This window comes from Bubalus bubalis, chromosome 19 (genome assembly GCF_019923935.1).
Source record: "Bubalus bubalis isolate 160015118507 breed Murrah chromosome 19, NDDB_SH_1, whole genome shotgun sequence".
Classification (NCBI taxonomy): domain Eukaryota; kingdom Metazoa; phylum Chordata; class Mammalia; order Artiodactyla; family Bovidae; genus Bubalus; species Bubalus bubalis.
Window position 1 is genome coordinate 58,644,174 of NC_059175.1, and position 25,089 is coordinate 58,669,262.

Here is a 25,089-nt window from a genome sequence, read left to right on the forward strand (position 1 = left end):
TGGTTTGTGTGTGCAGAGAAAATGCTCCCTGCTTCCCCGGGGATGGAACAGTCGCCTCCGGCGTCTTGTGCTAAGTCGCTTCAGTCGTGTCCGACTCTTTGCCCCTTAGGACTGTAGCCCACCAGGCTCCTCTGTCCATGGGGTTCTCCAGGCAAGAACACTGGAGAGGGTTGCTGTGCCCTCCTTCAGGGGATCTTCCTGACCCAGGGAGGGATCGAACCTGAGTCTCTTATGTCTCCTGAACTGGCAGGCGGGTTTTATACCACTAGCACCGCCTGGGTGGCTAGAGGTAGGTGTCTTATGAGTCCCTTACAGATGGCTGCCTGGGCAGCGGGGAGAGGCTTGCCTCTACCCTGCCCTGCCACGCAGGCCTCTTGGCAGAGAGAGCACCACAGCTTTACTGAGGCCTCACTGACACACAAGAAACCGCAGAAGTTTAAAATACAGAAGTTTGCTACATACGAATGAGTTCTGCTCTGAGAGCATGTTCGTACGTCCAATTTGTTTCTAAGTCCAACAAAGTTAGCCTAGGTACCGAACTAACACAACCAGCTACACAGCCCTGTACTGTAAAAGGTTTGTAATACTTTTCACACAAATAATTAAAAAGGAACACATTTTTAATCTTGAAGTTCAGTACTATGGAAGGTATGGTTCAACAGCTGGTACATGGGCTGGCATCGAGTGAACAGGCAAGAAGAGTCACTGACCAGGGGAGGGAGAGGAGGTGGGAGATGGTAGAGCTGAAGGATCGTCAGCAATGGGAGACGGAGGACCCGCTGCAACGTCACTCACACCTCACGCTGATGGAACGCACACACGCATCTTTGAAAGTTCCAAACTTGGAGGTTCGCGTGTAGGGGACTTAGTATATACAGGTTCGCACGTAGGGCACTTACTCTATACGGTTTGATGAGCTCTGACACATGTAGATCTGTGCGAAGGGCAATGCGGCTGCGACACGGGTGCTCCCTGACCCCGAGAATCTTCCCGAGGCCCTCGGGACCCCCTCCTCCCTCTCTGTTTCCCCTTCCCGGACAGCCACCAGCCTGCCTTCTGCCACTACAGACTAGCTTCCATTTTCTAAAATTCTATTCACAGAATCACCTTGTAGGTACTCATTTTTTTGGTCTGGCTTTTATCAGCATCGTTGAGACTTTATCTGTACCACTGTGTGTATCAACAGGGCTTTCCTTTTCATCACTGAGCGGTATTCCATTCTGTGCCGATGACGCACCTTACCGGCTCGGACGGTGATGCCATCTGGGCTGCTTCCAGTGTGGGGCACCCTGGTGTCTGCCTCTGCAGGCACCTGCACTTCCCTTTCTTGGAGGTACATGTCCAGGCGTGGAATGGCTGGATCACGTGGTAGGTGTGGCCCAAACTGTTTTCCAAAGTGGCTCATTTCGCATCTACCTGCTGCAGTATGCGAGCGCTCCAGTCCTGCCACACCCTCACCGATAACTGACGTAGTTGGTCTCTTTAATTGGAGACATTCGAAATGAGTGGGTTCTCATTACAGCTTTAATTAGCCATTCCCTAATGACGAGTGAAGGCAAGTCCAAGCTAACCTTGTAAGAGTTCTTTTGTTGCTAAACACGCATTTAGTTCAAAACAGAGCACTGGCAGTTGGCTCTTTAATAGGCCAACTAAATTTAAAAATAAGGGGAGTGCTGGCAAAGGACTTACTTTTAGTCAAGTACTCGGGGCCACAAAGAGTTTATTTTACTAAAAATGTTAAAATGTCAACTTGTGTCATATTATTTACTCATTTTTGTAAGATAGCAAATTTCATACAATCCAAGGATTTTAATTAAAGGCATTTCAGAGAGAGGCTGGTCCAACACTATGATCTTACAGATTAAAGAAGAGAGGCCCCAAGGTGATAAAGTAACCTGCACACATGGGCAAACCTATTAGCAGTGCCAACTCCGGAGCAAAACCAGTCGAGTATCAGAAAGGAGGCCCCCAGACCTGGTGACACTTCACACTGATACTGGATTTCAACGTGAAAAAAGCCGTTCATTGACAAACTGAATATGGACTGACTTTATGCACCATCTATAAAGAATAACATACTCTAGTTTTTTTTTCCCTCTGAATTCTTATGAACATGGTTGCTGTTCAGTTCACTTCAGTTCAGGCGCTCAGTCGTGTCCAACTCTTTGTGACCCCATGAATTGCAGCACGCCAGCCCTCCCTGTCCATCACCAACTCCCGGAGTTCATTCAAACTCATGTCCGAGTTGGTGATGCCATCCAGCCATCTCATCCTCTGTCCTCCCCTTCTCCTCCTGCCCCCAATCCCTCCCAGCATCAGAGTCTTTTCCAATGAGTCAACTCTTCGCATGAGGTGGCCAAAGTATTGGCGTTTCAGCCTCACTATCAGTCCTTCCAAAGAACACCCAGGACTGATCTCCTTTAGGATGGATTGGTTGGATCTCCCTGCAGTCCAAGGGAGTCTCAAGAGTCTTCTCCAACACCACAGTTCAAAAGCATCAATTCTTCGGCGCTCAGCTTTCTTTACAGTCCAACTCTCACATCCATACATGACCACTGGAAAAACCATAGCCTTGACTAGACGGACCTTTGGTGGCAAAGTAATGTCTCTGCTTTTGAATATGCTATCTAGGTTGGTCATAACTTTCCTTCCAAGGAGTAGGCATCTTTTAATTTCATGGTTGCTGTAGTTATGAATAATAGGAAGGATGAAAGCACTATGACCAGAAGAAATCTCTTAATTTGCTTTAATATTTCCCATGAAAAACCTTTTATGGGAAGGTGATGACTTCACAATATATACAAGAATTAAATCATTATGATGTATACCTGAAACTAGTATGTGTCAGTTATATCTCAACAGAAAAGTGTTATAGCCACAAATAATTTATAAAAACACTTTTCTCATAATATTGAATAACAATTATGTGTGGGTCCTGAAGCCAGATTGTCTTGAGTTCCAATCCTGACTTAACATTTCCCAGGGTGTGACTTGGGCAACTTAACCTGGATCTATGTCTTGGAGCTCTAATCCATAAAATGAACATGGTAATAACAATGCCTTCCTCAGGGAGTTACTGTGAAAATTCAACAAGATGATATATATTTCTTCAAAATAAGTCAATGTTAGCCACTATTATAGTTTTATTCTTACAAGAAAAATTCTGATAAGAATCAGTTTTTGAAAGTGTTTTATGGATATTTTTCAAAACAAGCTCCAGTTCCAACCAGCTGTTCAAAATAGGTCACTTATTCTCGTAAATTTAACACTGCAACACATTTAAATCTTTTGACCTCCCCAAACTCCAACACTTTAGCCACCTGACGTGAAGAGCTGACCCACTGGAAAAGACCCTGACGCTGGGAAAGACTGACGGCAATCCGGAAGGAACCAGTTTATTCCCTCGACACCCTGGACCGCTCGACACGCATGCAGGGTAGAGGGTGCACACTGCCCAGCCGGCTGTGGAGGCAGTGAAGGGCCCAGGTGTGGAGTAGACCACCGGAGTCCATCCTGGGTTCACACAGTTGAAAAGGGAAAAATAACCGAGGTAGAAGAACAGGCTACACATAAATCCACAATTGAAACGCCCAAAGATCCTTTACCCTTTTAGAATTCGTCTCTCTGGGCCTATAGGAAATTCGTTTTGGAGGACAAAGTCTCAGAGAGAGGTAATTTCTGATGCCAGTTGATGATGAACTGAGACGTATCATAATAATACAACATGATTCAGGCAAAGTCTATTTTTAAGGTTTCAAAGTGGTATCTATGATGCCTAAAATAACCTCTGAATAAAGGAATGAGAAAGAGTCTCTAGGATACCTGTGAAACCTTCTACCACAGATTTCCTAAGAGGTAAAAAAACTGCATTTCTGCTAATTTACAATAAAAAAAATAAACCTCTGCCCCACAGTGAGAGAGGAGCTGTAGTCTAACCAAGTTCTCAGCAGTCGGAGTCTGCTTCTAAGAGAACCTTGTCTGCAGCCAGCGGATGGCCAGGCAGCCAGAGTGAGGCAATGCTGCCCTCTAGAGGCCATCTCTGAGTTATCGATGCAGAGAACGTCAACCCCGCCCAGAATGGGGTTGCAGGTGTGTACAGACATGGATCGCAGGCCAGGTTCGGGAAGACAGGTGGGGTTTTTGGGAGAAAACCCAGTGCTAAGATGCAAGACAGCCTGGTCCTGGGTCCAGCATCCAGCTGGGTCGGACCCCCGCGTGCCGCCTACTCCAGCCCCTTCTCCGCACCCTGCATGCTGTGCTGGGTGAAGCCTAAAGAAGGGACGAAGGTTCTGCTGGGAAGAAGTTCCCTGAAAAAGCCCCTTCTTTATTAGTGAGGCTCCTAGAAGCGCTCACTGGGGTGGGGAGCCCAGGCAAGGACTGAGTCTCTAACTGGGTCGGTGAGGAGGTCAGATGCAAGCCCTGAGACTTGGGGGCTGCTCACCTGCAGCCTCGCCCAGGTGGAGGCTACAAGCCCAGGCCGTCTGGAGGGTCAGAGGAGGGTCCTTATCCCCTAGGTGACCTTGGGCAAGTCCTTGGCCTTCTCTGCCTTCAGTTTCCTCCTCTATGAAATGGGAGCGTTTCACCACGTATGCCTCCCCTAACAGGCAAAGCCAGTTTGGGAATCGAGAGAAAAGACCACAAAGGCGTGGGAGCGCTCAACCCCCACAAGCACCGCCACCGCTGGCGCCCACGTCCCTGCTTGTTTGTGACCATCACTCAGGTTCCAGTGGGAATGGGTGGGGTGCAGGGCCCGTGTGGGAACCGTAAGGGCCGGCAGCGGAAGTGGGCGGTTTCGATGCCAATTTACAGGCGGAATTGCAGAGGGTGCCTGCCACACACAGAAAACAGGATTCTGTTTCTGGCAGAGGAAGCCTGAATCAAAGCGGAACTGTTCCAGCTACAAGCAGCATGTTCCTCAGTCTGAAATGAGCAATGGGGTCTTTTGGGGGAACATGCCTGTCACCTGACTGAGGAGGAAGGGTTTCAGGAGCACCTGGTTATTCTTGTAAGTGTTAGTTGCAGTCTGACTCTGCAACCCCATGCACTGTAGCCCACCAGGCTCCTCTGTCCATGGGATTTTCCAGGCAAGAACACGGGACGGGTTGGGTTGCCATTTCATTCCCCAGGGGATCTTATTAGTTCCCCGACCAGGGATCGAACCCACATCTCCTGCACTGAAAGGTGGGCAGTGGACCACCGGGGAAGTCGCCTGCCTATTCTGAGTCAAAGCAGACTCATAAATTAAAACCCATGAATGACATTTCTGTGACAGATCTGGACTTACACTTGCTGGGATCTTCTCAGAACCTATTTTCTTATCTGACATATCTGGCATATCTGGCAGACCCTGGTCTAGACTTTGATAAGCCTGTCCTCCGCACCAATCCACCCACTCGCAGGCTTCATGCGCGGGCAGAGGTCTGCAGGGCAAACATCCTCCAGCCCCGCTGAGGTCATCCACTAACCGGCCCCCCACTGCCAGCCTCACCAGCCAGGGCTTTTAATACAGCCGTGATGATTTCTGCTTCAGCACCAACCCTGTCCTGGCTTTATGGCAACCTGCCCATTTTCAAGATAAATCGCTCTCAACACAACAAAGCAAGTTTTCAGGCTGGCTGGGTTTGGATGCGTAATCTCTCCAGATGTGCCAGATAGACGTAAAAGTTCTGACTAGGTTAGTGGAGTCAGGTTAAAGATGCGGTGACCGCAGTGTCTGCTCCCCTATAAATGTGACACCAGAGATTAAAACCATCTGTCTGTGGGGCGCTGGGTCCACCTGGATGACTGGTCTCCAGCTCCTACATCCCCTTCATCAACAAGCTGATTCGATTACGGGCCTGGGTTGGAAATGACTTCCTTATTCACATGCTGGGTGTGAATTACGAAAGAAAGGTTACAAACCCTTTCTTCCTGGCAAGGTCTCCTCAGAGATCAGTTTGGGAGGATAAGGACAGTCTTGACTGTGTGTTAACTGACACTCTCAATGGATTCTTTTTCACAGTCATTCAGCCCACATTGTTCTGTCTTGTGTACAAATTGAATGTCGAACGCTTGGTCAAATGCTCACTGATCCCACTGCATTGCTGTTGCTGTTTAGTTGTTAAGTTGTGTCCGACTCTTTGCAACCACATGGACTGCAGCCCACCAGGCTCCTCCCTCCATGGGATTCTCCAGGCAAGAGTACTGGAGTGGGTTGCCATTTCCTTCTCCAGGGGATCTTCCCGACCCTGGGATTGAACCCGGGTCTCCCGCATTGCAGGCAGATGCTTTACCATCTGAGCCACTATGCCTGAGAGAGAACCCAGCTTTAAACCACTCTAACAAAAATAATGTTTTAACATGAATTACACTAAACTGAAATGGCAACCCACTCCAGTACTCTTGCCTGGAGAATCCCAGGGACGGGGAACCTGGTGGGCTGCTGTCTATAGGGTCGCACAGAGTCGGACACAACTGAAGCGACTTAGCAGCAGCAGCAGCAGCACACTAAACTGAAAAAAGAATTTTCCTTTTAGATAATAACATCCCTCTTTCCCAACTGGCCAAAACCCAAAGGTTTTCCACATATTCGTTTGGTGGAAAAAAAAAAAACTCACTTATTTTGGCAGCTTTGGCTGGAAACAAAAGTAGTGAGTGATGTAAACAAAGAAAGCCACATGTGCCAACGTGACAGAGCCAGGAGCAAAAGTTGTCTGGAGCTGCCTCCTCTGCCCCGGGCACTGCCCTGGACGCGGCGCTGGAGGTGAGCACCTGGCAAGGTTCTGACGGCTGACCTGAAGGGTCAGAGTGAGGCACCAACTCTGAGAAAGGGCGGCAGAGGCAGATCAAGCAGTTTCTGTTGCTCCAAGATAAGTAAGGGAGCTATCAGGGTTATACCCTGTAAATAATTAAATCATTTGTCAAGTAACAAGGCAGGGATGAGGAAAAATACGGACGTTTACTGGCAGCTAGCACCTGGAGTGTGTGTGGCCCATAACCCTCAGAGATGCTGTTACTCCCAGTTCTGCAGAGAGAGCTGGGGTACCACGGAGCAGTCTGCCCCACACCACTCCGCCAGCTAAGTCAGGGAATGTGCCACTCTTAATATACTTTCTTCATTATTTTAATAAAGATTATATTTTCACAGAAGGAAGTCAGAAATGATTAGAATTACTTTGGGGGATAGTCCTACCCAGGGGAAGACCACCTATTTAAAAAAAAAAAGAAAGAAATATCAGATACCACAACCTATGTGAAGATTTAGTTGATAAACCAACAGGGAGCAACTAAATGTCCAAACTTAAATCTAAGGCTCAGTCCTGCAAGGTCTAATGATGCAGCAGATGGTTCTAGATTCCAAGTGTCCCCTTGCTTGTGGCCATTCACCTGTTTGTTTGTATCTGTATCAGATAAATAAACTAAAGAAATCAAACATTTAAGAGCATACTTAGAGAGTTCATCTAAGGAACTGAATATTAACATAAAAATTACCAAGATTTGATCATATAAGCTAAATTTTACTTCCTAAAATATTCTGTGTTTGATATTAACCTTTCCCATTGACAAATATATCAAAGCGTCCTGGACGTCTGAGATGTTAATAAGCTACAGATCCCTTGTAAATTGCTAGTGGCAGTGTAAAATGGTACAGTCATGCTGGAAAAGTTTGGCACTTTCTTTCAGAACAGTATGTGTTTAACCAAAGGACCCAGCGATTGTACTCTTGGGCAATTATCCCAAAGACATGAAAACTTAAGTTCATGCAAAAACCTGCACAGGAAGGTCCACAGCTTCTCTTCTTGGAAAAGTCAAAATATCCTCATTGTTCTTTAAAAGGTAAATTGTTCAGAAACTGTGATGTATCCATACCACGAGAGACTACTCAGCGACAAAGTACTGGGTCGTGAGACGACAGGGAAGGGTTCCGAGGGGAACTGTGCTGAGCAGAGAAAGTCAATCTCAAAAAGGTACACGTGGTATGATTCCATCTATGTAATATTTTTGAAATAAAATTATAGAGATGAAGGACAGACGAGTGGCTGCCAGGGGTGAGGGGTGGGGGTAGGAGTGGGCATGGTTGTAAGGAGGGGGCACAGAGGAGTCCGCTGGTGATGGGTGAATTCTGTTTGACTGTGTGTGGAAGAGTGGTGATGGTTACATGAATCTACACACGACAAAACTGCATGAAGCTAAACGTGTGCTCGCATGTACACATACACACACAGGGGCATGCACACTTGGGGAAACTCAAGTAAGCTCTGAAAGTGTGGCAAAGTCACGTTCACGCTCTGACAAGGCACGTGGTTATGCGAGACGTGACCCCCCGGGGATGATGGGAGAAGGTGCAGGGACCTCCTGTTTCCCTTTCTCCCAACTTTCTGTGATCCTAAATATTTCAAAACAGGAAGTTACAAAAAGAAACTATGGCTCAAGGTATCACACATATGTAAGAATAAACAATAAAGCAAATCGTTTTAGAGACTACAGAGAGATGACCGAAAATAGAGCCAAGAAGGTCAAAATAAAAGTCTTGAAAAGTTGGGAACCAAATTTTAGAGACCTTTGCACGGGAAATACAAAGGATTCGGAGAAATCAATGCTGGAGAGGCTGGGGTCATCCGGAGAAGGACCATGATCCCTCCCCTGCGGGGAGTCCTGCCGTGAACAGAAATGGGGCTTTTCTGGAAAGGGCAGAGTTCAGAAAACTTAGTTCAGAAACTAAGATCATGGCATCTGGTTCCATCACTTCATGGCAAATAGATGAGAAACAATGGAAACAGTGGCTGACTATTTTTTTGGGGCTCCAAAATCACTGCAGATGGTGACTACAGCTATGAAATTAAAAGACAGTTGCTCCTTGGAAGAAAAGCTATGACCAACCTAGACAGCACATTGAAAAGCAGAGACATTACTTTGCCAACAAAGGTCCATCTAGTCAAGGCTATGGTTTTTCCAGTGGTCATGTATGCATGTGAGAGTCGGACTATAGAGAAAGCTGAGAGCCGAAGAATTGATGCTTTTGAACTGTGGTGTTCGAGAAGACACTTAAGAGTCCCTGGGACTGCAAGGAGATCTAACCAGTCCGTTCTAAAGGAAATCAGTCCTGAATATTCGTTGGAAGGACTGATGCTGAAGCTGAAACTCCAATACTTCAGCCACCTGATACAAAGAACTGATTCATTTGAAAAGATCCTGATGCTGGGGAAGAGTGAATGCAGGAAGAGAAGGGGACAACAGAGGATGAGATGGCTGGATGCCATCACCGACTCAATGGACATGAGTTTAAGTAAACTCTGGGAGTTGGTGATGGACAGGGAAGCCTGGGGGGCTGTGGTCCATGGAGTCGCAAAAGGTCGGACACGACTGAGCAACTGAACTGAACTGGAAAGAGCAGGTGTCCTGAACAGGTCCTACACCGCCACTGCCTGCAATCGCAAGACCCATCAGAGGGCAACTATGGTCCATGCGAGGGCCACAAGCTGCCTGTAGTTGGTTTAACCTTTCCTGAATCAGTTTAACTGCCAGATGCCGGACTGCTTCTCCAGCTCCATGGGGAAAGAAGAGAAAAGGAATCTAGGCCCTTTGAGCGCTGGCTGATGGAAGAGTCACAAGGGAGGTTTTTACAAACGTGGTGAGGATGGTGGGAGAAGCAGCTGGGAAGCTCCACACTGTGAACACAGGAGCCTTGAGCTCCTGCTTCCTCATGATCCTGCATCGAGCAGGGGCAGGGCCCCCATGGGGCTCTCCCTGCTCCCGGGGGACGCTGGGCACTGGCCCAGGGTAAAGAAAGAGGCCTGCCTGCTCAACTGTTAGGCGGAGAAATGAAGCCAGGCTGGCATGCCATGACCAAAACATCTCCAGGTGGTGGGGAGGCCTTTATTTCTGACTTCTGAATAAAATGAAAGGTTTCTCTTTCTCCGGCATTTCCCCAAACAAAAACTTGTCCCAGTTCAGGGTGTAAGCTTGCAGAAGCAGCAACAAAAGGCTTCTTGACTTAACCCGGCAAGAATCACAGCCCGATTCCAACAGAAATCATCTTTCCTGGGAAACCATGGCTCCTGGGAACCAAGTGAACAACAACAACAGAAAAAGAGCTGAAGGCCACCGACTGGGCTCAAGAAATAAACTCTGGCTGAGGACTCAAGGTCACCACCTGGTTGCCTCAAATAACCCACACATTTCAAAGGTAATTATTGGTTGACTTGGACCTAATTTTGAGAATGAAGTTGAAGAGTATGAATGGATGACAATAATTATGCCTTTGCTATATTTGAAAATGGAACTATGGCCCTCTATCATTAAGTCTCAGGGATGATCAGCTAGAAATAGACATCATTTCTTCCACGAAGTGACCGAGTATCTGCTAAGTCTGGGAGGCAGGCTACAAAGACAAGGGAGACGAGGTTCTGGTCTTCAAGTGACTCAACTTCTAGCAGGAGAAACGGACAGATATCTAAAATATGTGACATACACAAAAGAACGTTCTTCCCTTGTCGTTCATTTTTATATCCCCTCCCTGGATGTTACAGTTGGCTTGGGAGACACTTTGGAATGAATGGGTGAAAAGAGTAAATGGATGAAGGAGTAAACAGTGGAAAATGCATTCAAAAGGAAAGGAGGGCAGGTAACAAAGTTCTCCAATGGGAGAATTATAATCAGAACTGGTGTGAATAAAACGCAACAAAAACTGAAGGGAAGAAAGAGATTAACAGGTAGAAGACAAAATCTCTTAAAATCAACAATCCTTTTAAATACGACTACTTCAAAATCTTTTTTTTTTTTTTAGGAAAAAAAAGGACAGATGAACAGTCTTCAAGTCTCATGAGAGATTAAATAATTTCATGAATACTTTCAGAGAAAAAAAAAACAACAAAGGTCCCAGGACGCTTCCCAATCTGGGTTTAAAGGTGAGATTAGAGCTGACCACCTCTCTCAGCCACCTCTGCATTCAACATCAAGGTATAAAACACTTGCCATCCATGTGAAAATACAGCTGACCCTTGAGCAACACAGGGGTAGGGACACAGTCAGAAATCCATGGAGGATCTACAGTCAGCACTCTGCATCCAGAGTCCCTCCACATCTGCAGTTCCACATCTGTAGATCGTGTAGCTGAAAAACATCCACGCGTGTGCAGACCTGTGCGGTTCAAACCCATGTTGTTCACGGGTTGGCTGTGTTTCCTCTTTTCCTTCTTCCCGGGATCAAGCACCTATGTTCTGTCCTCCGGGTATAAGAGAGTGGAGGCTGAGGTCTCCATGCTGAGACTAAGTGCTCGGTCTGCAACAAGACTTACAACCACCAACCTTCGCTCAAAGAAATTCCTGACCCAACACTGAGCAGGTATCACGGTGAGCTGGCACCCTCTCCAAGTTGGCTGCTAATGAGACCATCTCTGAATTACGTGCTCCTCAGAGAGCCGAAGACTGACCACTGATGGAGGGGGCTACGCTCCGGATCAAGTGAGAAATAAAAGCACAGCCAAACATCTGGGTGTGAGGAAGGTAAACGTCCATGTCAGGAGAATCTCTGACCGTTAAAAGCTTCCTGTATTTGCCTAAACAAAAATGGCAACTCGCTTTTTCTATCTCGCTCTGTGTGATTTTAAGTCATATGAACTGCTTGAGAAAAAATCATTCCGATAACTTAAATTTCTAGCAAGTTTTCATTCATCTGATATGTTAAAATATTTAGTGCCTTGATGCAAACACACATTTAATTAGCATGATTTCCTCCTCCTGGCCTTTCTCTCACTTTTAATTTTGTTTTAAGCAGATAATGAAATTTGTTCTAAACGAAGTCATTTTTCAATAACCGTTTTCAATACACAAAGACTGAAGAAACCACTCCTTCCTTTGTAAAACCTACCAAGTACCCTGGGGGGTCAGAGGACATTCATGCAGCAGAGAAAAGGAGACAGAGGAAGGTTCCTGGGCTGGTCAGGAAAAAAAATAATAAATCTACCGACAAAATGACGGGGGCTAAAAATGAAGTCTAAGCACATTGAGGGGAAGAATCACAGCACATTCCACGCCCGTGGGTGACCGGCTTCCCTAAAGGCCTCTCCACAACTGTCGCCCAAGCCTCCCCTGGCCCAGGTCACTTTGGGGGCACACATTTACAAGGAACCAAATCACATTAAACACGCCAGTTTCTCTGCTACTGTGATGGTCTTTCATATACAAAGGAAAGAATGAATACATGGAAACGTCTCGAATTGTTACAGGGAACCACTTCACTTTTCAAACAGGTTTAAGTTCTCCTTAGTCTACAAACTTCATGTATACTAGAGGTTCCTACAGTGTAAGTCAAGAGAACAAAATGTATTTTCACTTTTCAATAAATGTCCAGGCCTAGTGACACAACAGATTCTATAGTTGGCCAGCCGGAATGCTTTCACTGTAAAATTTTTCCTTAAAAATGCTGCTGATGTTACAAAATCCAGTGAACCCAAACTTAAGTCTCTGGACAACGGCTTTTGTAAAAGGCTTTCCTTCCGGCTTCCTTTAGTGCCTGCTCCGCAAGAACCGGAACAAAAAGTGGAAAAGCTGATCAAAGTCATAAATAGTGCTTCGTGAAAAGCACCTTTTTTTTGGTCCTAAATGTGAGTTAAATCTTCATGAATCCTGCTAAGAATATCCTAACCCGAGGCCCAGGACACAGGCATCCCATCACCGGCTCCCATGCACCCTGCAGACTCCAGGCCTCCTGCCCTCCCTCAGCTCCGTCTGTGCATGCAGCCCAGGGGCCCATGGAGGGCCACAGCGCCCCCTGCAGCCTGGGTGAGGAGCAGCAGCCCCCACCCACCGCGCCTCCCTCAGAAGGTCCCGTCGGCTCTGCTTTCTGTCTGTCACAGCTTAAAGAGCAAAGGCACAACCTGCTTTTTCAAGCACAGCATCTTTCTCTCAGGGCGGAAAAAATGCACCAGAGAAAGAGCAGTGAGCATCCTATAATAATACTGATGGAAAAGAGAGAGTAACCCACAACTACCCCAAAACAGGAGCAACAGGTGCGTAGAGAGAACGTTCTACAGTGCCGGGCGGTGGGGCGGGGGGACGGATAGCTAACTGCTGCGGAGGAGAAGAAAAGCAGTCCATCCCACTGCATGGACCAGACCGTGAGGATGCTGCAGTGTTTTAGGCTGGTGCTCCAGACTCACAGAGAATCACTGATGGTACTAAAGCAAGGTGATCTAAGTCACGACGTGTGTATTTCTGGTGGCAGGGCTGCAGAGGTGCTGGGAGCTGCCAGGGGCAGAGAGACTAGTTAGTGGTAGCAGCTTGACTCAAGATGAGTGAGGAACTGGTGAACATGCACCCGTAGTCAGAAACCACCGTGAATCAACGCCTACTTAACGTGTCTTCTTGGAGAAAAACAGTGTCTTTGTAAACACTGTGATGGCTTTTTTAGGGGTGGCATTACTAAACCAGAAAAAGAAGCTGCTCCTGTCACTTTTCTATGCTGACAAAGAGTCCAGGATCTAAGGGGCACCAGCCCCTTCCCAGAAAGGGCTGCTCAGGGTCCCAGTCATTTGCCACATACGCCCCTATACTAGTCTCCCCTGGAGGAGGGCATGGCAACCCACTCCAGTATTCCTGCCTGGAGAATCCCATGGACAGAGGAGCCTGGCGGGCTACGGTCCAGAGGGTCGCAAAGAGTCAGACACGACTGAGCAAGTATTACATACTAGATCTCCGGGGCTCACAAAATTTCAGAGTTGAAAGTGAATATGGTTTTCCTGGAGTCAAACATTCAAGCTACAAATGGCCTGGTTGAGGACTGACTGCCCAAGATCCCAGACATGCAGAGAAGTTCTTTTAAACAAATTCACAAGTTCCGAGTCTTTAAACAAGGCAAGCCAGGCCTACCCATTTGCAAGTGTCTTCCACAGTCTGGCTCCTTCCAGATCTTTCTTACTAGCCTGTTACTACAGCCTTTCTGGACTCAACCTCAAATTACCTAAAAGGGCCCCCATTTCTAGTTTATAAAGAGCTGTGAAATGGAGAATTTATCCCCTTAGAAATAAGATGCAGCAAAGGTGACATTTTAAATTTGCAGTCCTACTGAAAACTTTAGCTTTTATTATAAATCCTTCTATCTCAAAGGTTACATAATATTATAGTTTCTTCAGTTGTAACTTTCTATGATTTTCTTTTTCAATTTTATACTGGACTACACTTTTCACTAAGAATAACACACATGCAAGATATAATTAATACCAACCTACTTCCCACTTACCAAATTACACATTATCTCTTATCTGAAGACAAGTTTACCAGGAGAGCTTACCAATGACGGCACTGTTAGTAAATTCAGCGTAAACGCACTCCTACAAGTACTGAGGGCAGCCACACAGTCTGATAAAATCAGAGCGCAGCCGTGCCTTCACCCACATGACAGGCTCACAGGCAGAAAGGAAGCCCCGCAGCCCTGACCCCAAAGTGCCGGTCACCCGCTTCTGCTAAAATGAACGTGCCCTCCTCCTCCAAGGGTCTCCTCCAGCTCCTGTTTTCCCTGCTCTCCTCCTGACCCACAGCTCCCCAGGCCACCCCTACCCTCACAGGTCTGCTCCTGGCAGGCGCCTCCCTGAGAGATGGCACGTGTGTGCCCGTGTGACAAAGGCAAGCCCGCAAGGCCAGCTGGGTCCCCACCACCACCACCCATGGGCGACATGGCCTCGCCGGCCACCTCTGGTCCCCTTCCTGACATCACAACCACCCTCGTTCCGCCAAGGAGCCCCAGGGCCCTTCCAGGCAGGGCTTTGCCATCTTTGCCCCGGAAGCTTACCTCTTTCACATGCGTGTGAAAGGACACCGACATGTCCAGGAGGATCTTCCGCTGCTCCACGCGCCGCACGAAATCCTGTATCCGGTCCTCGAGCTGATGGGCAGCCTGATAGATCTCTTCCGGGTCACATTCTCCCGTCTGGGCCAGCTGCTCGGCTGCCTCAAGTAACTTATCTGCATTGGTGTACGTGTTCTGCGCGAGAGAACGGTCAGAGACACAGGAGATGAATACCAGACAAGCTGGCCCGGCTGGGAGCCATGATACACGGGAACAGAGTCGGCGAGTGCTGTTCCTTTCTGCACATCAACAGGATGGGAAGAGATGATTCTAGGAGTTCAGAACACCTCCATCAGCAGCCTTTGCCACTCTTAATTGAGTTAAACTCTGAACCTCACGGCAAAGCCCTTCCGTCTGGGGCTGTGATGGGGTTATCTGTAGGCAGCCACTGGCTGTTCTGTGACTCACAAAAAGGCTTCTGCCTTTTTGCTACGGCACGAAGGGAGCTCGCAGCCACAAATGCCTGCTTCACTTTTTCTCCTGGTTTTATGACGGGGTGCAGAGTTCCAGTTTTGTGTCTTTCGGTATTGATGTACCGCTTTTAGGATAATTCCCCAAGAGCAAGTGAAAAGGTTACGTTGCAAACACACACAAACTGCTGTCTCTTTTCACTTGTTTCTGCTTATCAGCAATTCTGTACTTACTATTATTTTTTCCCCTACTTCGGGGATATACTGTTTTAAGAAAAAAGAAATAATAACTGCAACAGCTATAAAGTAGCCAGAGTTTTAAAGAGCTGAGGGTTGAGTGCAAAAGAGTGTCTAAAATACTCTGAAAATTACTCTATTTGAATTTTTGATAAATCAGGCTGCAAAGCAGTTCCTCAAATCAACAGGGCTGTTAGAGACCTGATGCTGCTCAGGGAAACTGCCAGAGAGAGGGTGCTGACGGGGACAGGTAGCAGTGAGTCAGGCGGAGGACCTCAGACAGGAACAAACAGAATCCGGGCCCCCAACGAGGCCCAGAGGAAGCGTGCAGTTCCCGAGACACCGACTGAGCCCATCAACCTTCTCCTCCCCCAGCACTTCAGTCCCACAGCCGAGCAGGATCAGGTCTCACGGGTGATCGACGGGTGGGGGCCCGGGGTGCGGGGAGACCGAGCCCAGTGGGCACACGGTTCCCTGGCAGTGGGCAGCCTGCCGGATGGAGACTGGGGACCTCCAGTGTATTCACCTACTAAGCCAACAAACTAATAAGGGTACTGAGAACTGGGTTCCTCATTTTGGACACCGGAGTTAGAAATAATGCAAAAGGAAAACACCTAAGTCAGCCTGGGGGCACTGGACTAGAATTGGGGGATCCACGTGCGGACACTGTTTTCCACAGGCTGATGTGTAAAGATGCACGTGCACACTCACTCACGTCCCCCCACGCCCCCACCCCCCATCTACCGAGAGGACCTGAGAACAGTGATGGAGCAATGGCAGTAAACAGGTGGAACCTGGATCTCTATTTCTGAGCATCATTCTGCTCTGCGGGGAACCGGGGGTCTGTGGAGACATGGCTGATTCCAGTACAAGATGAGCCCCAAAGCGAGGAAAAGCCCAAGGACGATGTGGACAGGACAGGGCGGAGAAGCCAGTTTGAGGAGACGCACGCTGGCCAAGTGAGGGGCAACTGAGCATCAGAGGGGACAGTGCAGGTGACGGAGGGTCATCCATCCAGTCACTAGGAAACCAGGAGTCCCCACCGACACCAAGAAGCAAAAGTGGATGATGGACAGCATGTTACAGCATTTAAAGTACATCCTCAGAGAGTACGCAGTAATTACAAAGCAGGAAGGACTCGCTTTACAACGGAGCCATCTGGCAGATACCACCTTAAGCCAGGGATCGGAGTGGACACCAGGCGTAACAGGACAGATTAAACTGTGCGCCGCTTGATGGGAGAGTGTGAGGAGGGCCTGGCAGGGCTTCCGGGACACGCCTGCTGAAGATGTGCAACCAGAATGCAACCGCGAGGAGACGTCAGACAAATCCAACGTGAGGGGCCTTCCCCAAAACACTGGGACACAGAAGTTAAGGAAGGACGGAGGAGTGGCTGCAGGCTGAAGGACACCAAATGTGACGGGTGACTCCACACGGGATCCGTTAGACATGGACACTGCGGGGTCTGAGTGTCAGAAGGTAGTCATGAGTCAGCATCAACTTCCGGATTCTCATGGTGCGATTCTGGTTGGACAAGACAGAGTCCTTTTTGGTAGGAAATAGACAGACAATGGTTGGAGGGAAGCAAGTTCTCTGGGCTGTATTTCCAACTTTCCTGCAAGTTTAAAACCTGTAGCGATTAATCCTTTGTCAGTTGTTTCACTTGCAATTATTTTCTCCCACTCTGAGGGCTGTCTTTTAATCTTGTTTACTGTTTCCTTTGCTGTGCAAAAGCTTTTAAGTTTAATTAGGTCTGATTTGTTTATTTTTATTTCCATTACTCTAGGAGGTAGGTCACAGAGGATCTTGCTATGATGTATGTCAAAGAGTCTTTTGCCTGTTTTCCTCTAAGAGCTTTATAGTTTCTGACCTTACATTTAAGTCTTTAATCCATTTTGAGTTTATTTTTGGGTATGACGGTAGGAAGTGTTCTGGTTTAATTCTTTTACATGTAGCTGTCCAGTTTTCACAGTGCCATTTACTGAAGAGGCTGTCTTTTCTCCATCTTCGTTGCATATTCTTGCCTCTTTGGTCAAAGGCAAGGTGCCCATGGGTGTGTAAGTCTAATCTCTGGGCTTTCTAGCTTGTTTCATTGGTCTATATTTCTGTTTCTGTGCCAGTACCACACCGTCTTGAGGACTGCAGCTTTGTAGTATAGTCTAAAGTCAGGAAGCTTGATTCCTCCAGCTCAGTGTTTCTTTGTCAAAATTGCTTTGGTTATTTGGGGTCTTTTGTGTTTCCATACAAACTGTAAAAATTTTTTGTTCCAGTTCTGTGAAAAACATCATTGGTAGTTTGATAGGGACTGCACAGCTTTGTAAATCTAAAAGGAACATTGACTTGGATGTTTCTTTAGAAGCTAAAAGAGCAGACGACTGTCAAATGGCACCTTGTTTTCCCAGAGTCACTTGCAAAAAGCTTCACGTGGAAAGCACTGTTAGTTTCGTTTTTTAAAACTCCAGTGGGAACATGCAACATGCCCACATGTGCCACGCTCCAGAAATTGATTGGCACAGAGTCATTCCACTCACCATCACCGTACAACATAAAGAAGGAATGGGTCTTCAGATCAGTCAGGAGGTTCCTGGCTCTGCCAGACTGTGTGCAGAAATGGCCCGATGCTGGACCAGCAGGTCTGAACCAGCCCGAGACCAGGACCCCGGCAGTGCAGTCAAGGGCCGGCAGCAGTCACACCAGCTGCAGGGCTTGCGGCCACAAGTAAACACGAAGCTCTTTCCAGGTTCCTCCTTCTCCAAACACCAGAACTGTTCTATAGAATAATCTATATTTAGTACCTTTTAAATTAATTCAACCAGAAGACTTTCGACACTTCCTCTCTGAATCTCTGTCATGTTACTTCACCATGTCAAGTTTTGAAGAAGCTGACTTGAAGAAAAATTTGTTTAGTACGCTGCTAGTTCAACATCTTGAAATTAAAGACAATTTAGAACTCATTTTACAAAGGACCCTTCAAAAACAAAACCCCAAGACACACACTAATGTGCCTTAAACTTAACTTGGAAAAAGAAATTTCTCCCTAAACCCAAAATCTGTTTTACCTTATGAGCACGTTCAAAAAATGAGACACAGCTCTTCATTAAGCAATAAAGATGCTTCTATTTCTATTTTGAAGGTGCCTCCAAAGGCTATTCTGTCCAAAAGAACCCCATAAATCTGAAGCATGACCTTAGATTTACCTCAGACATAGGACGTGCATTACACTTTGCTTTGACAGAAAGCATTCAGAGATGAGAGGGCAGACAGGGAAAGCTGAGGAAGGCAGTCACTCCGGGTCTCGGCCCTCCCTGCAGGAGAGCAAGGCTGATGTCACCTTCTTCTCTGGGAAGAGCCAGACAGCTTTCCATGAATGAAGTTACAAACTCAGAGCGCGATCTGGCTCAATATGCGGACCACTATTTGCTGAGCCCCAGTCTACTGCACGTGGTCTTAATAAAACGAGGTGCAGACGGAGCCACCTCGCAGCCCAGGGCTCTCCTGACTTCAAACACTGTCCTCCTAGCCCCCTCAACGGAGAAGGCAATGGCACCCCACTCCAGTACTCTTGCCTGGAAAATACCATGGACGGAGGAGCCTGGAAGGCTGCAGTCCATGGGGTCGCTGAGGATCGGACATGACTGAGCAACATCACTTTCACGCATTGGAGAAGGAAATGGCAACCCACTCCAGTGTTCTTGCCTGGAGAATCCCAGGGACAGGGGAGCCTGGTGGGCTGCCATCTATGGGGTTGCACAGAGTCGGACATGACTGAAGTGACTTAGCAGCAGCAGCAGCAGCAGCCCCCTCAAAGGATCTTTATCAAGCAAGTGGGGGGGCTAGAGAGAAGAAGGCCACCCTATTTCTTCAGGCCTGTGAACGTCCCCACTGTACTATGCTGAATTTGTTCTTATCGTCTAGGGTCTACAGGGTGAACCCCCTGCTCCCACCCAATCCATGCACTCTGAGCAGAACACACTCTTCAGAACCAGCCTGAAGGGGACAGTGACACGTGGTATCTGCAGGTACACGGGCGACGGCCACCGGCGCTCTGTCAGTGACCCCCTGGGGCTGAGGTTGCACATACACCAAGGTGGACACATGCTTGTGGAGCCAAAAAGGATCAGAGGTTTTCACTCGAAGGTGAGTGGAGGGGATTTACCTAAGTGACTGGTCCAGCTTACGGTCAATTATGACAGAGTGCTGAATGTCCACCCTGGGCCACGGCACGTCACGGCAGGCCCCGGGTCGCAGTTTTATCAGCTAGAGACGCAGAAAGCTAGTCGGCCTGCCACACGGCAATGAGGAGGCCGAGGAAAGTCACCCAACAGTCCTTCAAAACCAGCCGGTCTCTTAAAATATGGAGCAGAATCAAGTGACAAGTCACTCGGTCATGTCTGACCCTTTGCAACCCCATGGACTGTAGCCCACCAGGCTCCTCTGTCCATGGGATTTTCCAGGCAAGAATGCTGGAGTGGGTTGCCATTCCCTCCTCCAGGGGATTGAACCTGGGTCTCCTGCATTGCCAGTGGATCCTTTACCATCTGAGCTACCAGGGAAGCCCACAAGGGATGGGAGGGTCGATAAATATTTCATCCCAGAAAGGAAAGAGCTAAGAGAATGAGAAGCTGGAGATGCTGGAAAAAGAGGCCAGAGGTGAGCGGCTGGGTCCCGGCACTGGGGTGAGAGGGGGCACAGGTGGCCAAGTTCAGGGTGGAGAGCTCAGACCCTCCTCTCACCCAGGCGGGTCTGCAAAGTAGAGAGGCCCCCAAGAGGAGAGGTGGGTGTCTGACCGTGGCCCCCCAGTGCCTGGCAGAATGCCTGGCACACGACCAGTGATCAAGTGAAAAACAGAGGGAGGGAAACAGGGCAGATGTCTGTAAAGTGAGCAAAAGGTGCTTACATTTAAGGGATTTGTCTTTTTTTCATGCACTGTTCAGATTTGAGCTTAAGGATTTCCAATTAAAGGCAAAAGCGGGTACTCTTTAGAATCCCAGAACAAGGTGCTAGAGATGATACGAAAGACATGAAAATGAGGGGGCAGAGGAGCAGACAAGGCCCTGCCTTTCCTGGAACTGGTGTGAAGGCGGCCCTCTGCCCGGGGTGCTGCTGCTGCGACCCTTTGCTCCCCAAGAGACCCGAGGGCACCAACGTCTCCCACAAAGAAAGCGTCTCACCCTCGCTGCCCCTGAACACCAGTGTTGACAAGCGTTGATGGTCATCTTAGATCTGAGGAAGTAAGTTCACCATGAAAAGGGCAAAGGCAGCCACAGAAGGGAGCTCCCTAATTAAGAACGAAAGGAACCACAGGAATTGGAAGGAGGGGTCCATGGGGTGCTGGCCGCACAGGAGGATACTCGGCAGACAACGCTGGGGTGCGCTCAGGAAGGTGCAAAGAAGGGGCTGGGCGGGCGAGCCCACAGTCACAGGTGAATAAACTACTTGTTTGCTGTCCCGCCTCTTAGGGTCTTTGGTGCCTGGCATCTTGGCTCAGAGGATCCGAATTTCAAATCCATCCTCAAACCACATGGTTGTGGCAGGAGCTTATCTGATGCAAATGTCAAGGGGAGATGAGAGCACATTTCCCACATTTCTTCGGCTATAAGAGGAAGGCAAAATATTTCCCAGCATCCATAAGAAGGAAGCTCACATGTAACGTGGAAAAGGGAAGTCCACAGACCCACCCCGGGGGCAGGAAGGCTGCTGAACACACAGCCTTTCCCAACCTGCTTCTAAGATCAAGAAAGGTGAAGGCTAGGTTGTCACTTTAACTTTACACATGAAGACTGTCAAGGAGGTAACTTAAGAGGCATTTTCACTCAACAGGATTGAAGCGCAGACTCTCATGACTACCTCTCACATCAGTTCCCTAATAAATCCAGCAAACAAGTGAACCCTCTGCGATGTAAAACCCATGGACACACATAGCTGATTACTCCTGCTTATTTGGGGATTTTGATATGAAACCATCATATGTACATAGACACTCTTCCTTTTATAATTGTAGGCTCTCTTTATTTCTAGTGTTTTTATGCTTTCAAGTCGATTTGCTTAATATCAACATTTCTACACCAATTTCCAATGGTTCGTATTTGCCTTGTGGATCTTTTTCTAATGCTTCATATACTTTTGTGGTGTCGGGTGGCAAAGAGTCAGACACGACTTAGCAAACAGCAAAATACTTTCAAACTTCCTGGGTATTTAATGTTTTAGGTGTGCCCTTTGGAAACAACACACAGTATGATTTTTTTTTTTAAATATACAGAGACTCTTTTAACAAGTATAATCTATTTTGCATTCAGTGTGATTACTGCTATTTAGGGACAAATTGCTACATCTTGGGCTTCCCGGTGGCACTAGTGGTAAAGAACCTGCCTGCCAATGCAGGAGATACAGGAGACGTGGGTTCAATCCCGAGGCTGGGAAGATCCCCTGGAGGAGGGCATGGCAACTCACTCCAGTATTCTTGCCTGGAGAATGGCAGAAAGGAGTCTGGCAGGCTACAGTCCACAGGTTTGAAAACAAAAGGACATGACTGAAGCGACTTAGCACATACACGCGTGCACGCTACATCTTATTTTGGATTTCTTACATGATTTTTGTTGTTCTTTCTTTCACTTCCACTAGACCCATTTTCCTGAGTTTTTATTTACCTGGTTTTCTGCAGTTTTTTTTCTTTATACTTATGGAAAGTGGTGCTGTCTATCCTGTCTTTAGTGGTCATTCAACAATGCTACCACACACACCAGAGTTGACAAATCTAAGGTACACTACCTCCTGCCACACCCCTCAGGATAGCTCTCCACCTTCTGCGTTCAAGGGCTCCAGGGCTTTGCTCCATCTTACTTGCGGGGGGTTTTGCTTTGGTTTGGTTTGATGCATTCATTTCTTGGCTGCGATGGGTCTTCACCGCAGCACGCAGGCTCAGTAGCTGTGGTGCCCTGCAGCATGTGGGATCTTACTTCCCCAACAAAGGACCAAACTTGCGTCCCCTGTACTGGAAGGCAGATTCTCAACAACTGGCACCAGGGAAGTCTCTGTTGTTGTTGTTCAGTCACTCAGTCGTATCCAACTCTGCGACCCCATGAACTGCAGCACGCCAGGCCTCCCTGTCCTTCTCCATCTCCTGGAGTTTACTCAAACTCATGTCCATTGAGTCAGTGATGCCATCTAACCATCTCGTCCTCTGTTGTCCCCTTAGTAGAGGGAAGTCTCTACCATCTTGTTTTTAACCTCTCCCCAAGTCTGTCGTCTTTTGCCTAAATGGCCCATCCTTCGATTTACAAACACATTTACCAATTGCTATGCTCACTGCCGATCTTGGTCCTTTCTTCTCATGTCCTCAGTCATGTCCAACTCTTTGGGACCCCATGGACTGTGGCCCGCCAGGCTCCTCTGTCCATGGGATTCTCCGAGCAAGAATAATGGAGCAGGTTGCCTTTTCCTTCTCCAGGGGATCTTCCCGACCCAGGGACAGAACCCACATCTCCTACATTGGGAGGCGGATTCTTATTCACTGTGCCACCTGGGAAGCCCCTCTTCCTTCTCATACTTCCTTTTTATTCATTTAATTCATTCATTCAACACTGCTGCACCACACCAGCCTTGCTCCACGTGCTAGTGACAGAGACGTGAACACCACCGAGTCCCTGCGCTGGTGGAGTTTATATTGGGGGGGGGGGGGAGGGGGGTCCCGTTGCTCTGACTAAGCCATGCACTGCAGTTCTTCTATACATGATGGGTAAGCTCTCGAGTCTTGGTCTCTATTTCAGCCTCACTGTCAAACTGACATCTACTGGGTGTGGAATTCCAGGTTCGGCGTTCCTCTCCCTCGGGACTCCATCCCGCCGTCTTCCAGAATCTGCAGTTATGGGTGAGAAGTCAGCTTCAAGTCTTTCTCAGGGATGGGACGCTGTCATTTCTCTCTCTGGTGGTTGAGACTCTGCCTTTGGTATTCCTCAGGTTTACCAGGTGTCTCAGGATGGATTCATCCTACAACTCCTTCTGAAAACAACTTTTACCCCAGCTCCTAGAGCTTCCTACACAGATGAGGGGAAGATAATCCCTCCCTCTTTAATCCTCTCTTTTTCAAAACAGAAAGCAAAAGGAGAGGCATGTTTACCAAACAACAACGAGCTGCAGGAAAGACCTGGGCCAGATACACCACCCCTGACAGGATCACACACACCTGACTTCCCTTTCCTTCTAGTAGAACCCACCATGCCTACTCCTCAGGTCAGGGAGTCAACCTCAGAAGGGTTAAGAGACTTTTCCAAAGTCACACAGCTGGAGAGGATCAAACTCCTGGGCTGTGAAGGAACCACACCCCTGCCTCCTATTTCTGAAGTACAAGCATTTAAAAGAAAGAGAAGAGGGGAAAGAAACGTTGGCCCATCATTATAGACATTCAAAGACTGCTATTCCCCCATTTACAAACTAGTCAACAGAGACCGGTACAATAAATATGGCAAAAACATCCGAGACATGTTCCTGTTTCAAGACCATCACATTTTACCATAGGATCCACTGTTTAAGTCATCTTTGTGCCCGGACAGAGACAGCTTCACTCTGAAAATCTGGGCATCATCTCAAACACGCCTTGCTGAAGCTAAGTCATCAGAGATGGGGCTGAAACTGTAAATCAAAACCGACCACAGAGATATTATGGGAGAAAACGGTAAGGTCTTACCTGTGCTACTTCTTCAAAATCCTCATGACGTTTCTGCAAAGCCCTGGCCCGATGGAGCGATTTCCCTACACCTGTGTGTTTGCTCAGAAATGCTTCTCCATGGTTCTCAATCCAGTCCAGCACCTACAATCAAACACAGACACACATGCCATAAAAACCATGCCAGCCTTGTTCAGGGTGAAGGGCTATCCGCTAAAGACACACTTCTCTTATCAGAACTCTGTAGGATGCAAGAAACAAAGGAGAAAAAAAACTGGAAGCAACCAGACACTAACTTGTTGAGAATTACACCTTCCGTCAGACTTGCCATCCCGATTAAGAGTCATCAGCTCTTACTTTAATAAGCGCAAATCTGCTTATGTATACGTTACATGCAATAACGATTCAGTTAAATCTCACCCCAGTTTACACATCACAGAACCATCCACACTGCCTGGGTTTTGTGTGGGATCAAGGTCATTAAGACACAGAGGAGCACTTTAACATAAGGCTCAAAGTTTCACAACTCAGACAATTCTAGTTTTTAACTACTGAGTTCATGTTTTCCTGTCTCTTCTAAGAGTAAAACATATAAATAAAACTCAAGAAAACAAAACACTTAAATGCCTCTGCCCTGGTCTTTGAGGATAATTAATTCCATAAACTAAGCTGTTGTGAAAGCTGAATATTTCATGAACAAAAATACATAAAAGTTCTTGACAATTGAAATCCGCCACACTGAAGAAAGAGAGTGAAAGTAAAGCAACGCAACCCAGTGTTTTTAAAGTCACGAATGTAACTGAGCAGTTCACTGGCTTCTGTACTTGAGAAACTGCACACAGGATCAAACAAAACACTTTGACAACATCAAAGACACGTTCGTCTCTCTCTGATGGAGAGGGGAGAACCAGCAAAAAAACTCAGTCAGTCATGTCTTTAGCTAGAAACTTTCACGAA

General features: G+C 47.5%; 1 protein-coding gene across 9 annotated transcripts in view; it reads right to left on the bottom strand.

Annotated features, from left to right (window-relative positions):
• Nucleotides 1–25,089, bottom strand: part of TRIO (trio Rho guanine nucleotide exchange factor) — a 362,508-nt gene that overhangs the window by 152,257 nt on the left and 185,162 nt on the right. For all 9 annotated transcript variants that reach the window (XM_045163663.1, XM_045163664.1, XM_045163662.1 and 6 more), the window contains 2 exons: nucleotides 24,154–24,276; nucleotides 14,767–14,958 (listed from right to left, as the gene is read on the bottom strand). In XM_045163663.1, coding sequence (XP_045019598.1) covers nucleotides 14,767–14,958; nucleotides 24,154–24,276 — 315 coding nt within the window. The remainder of the gene's footprint in view (nucleotides 1–14,766; nucleotides 14,959–24,153; nucleotides 24,277–25,089) is intronic.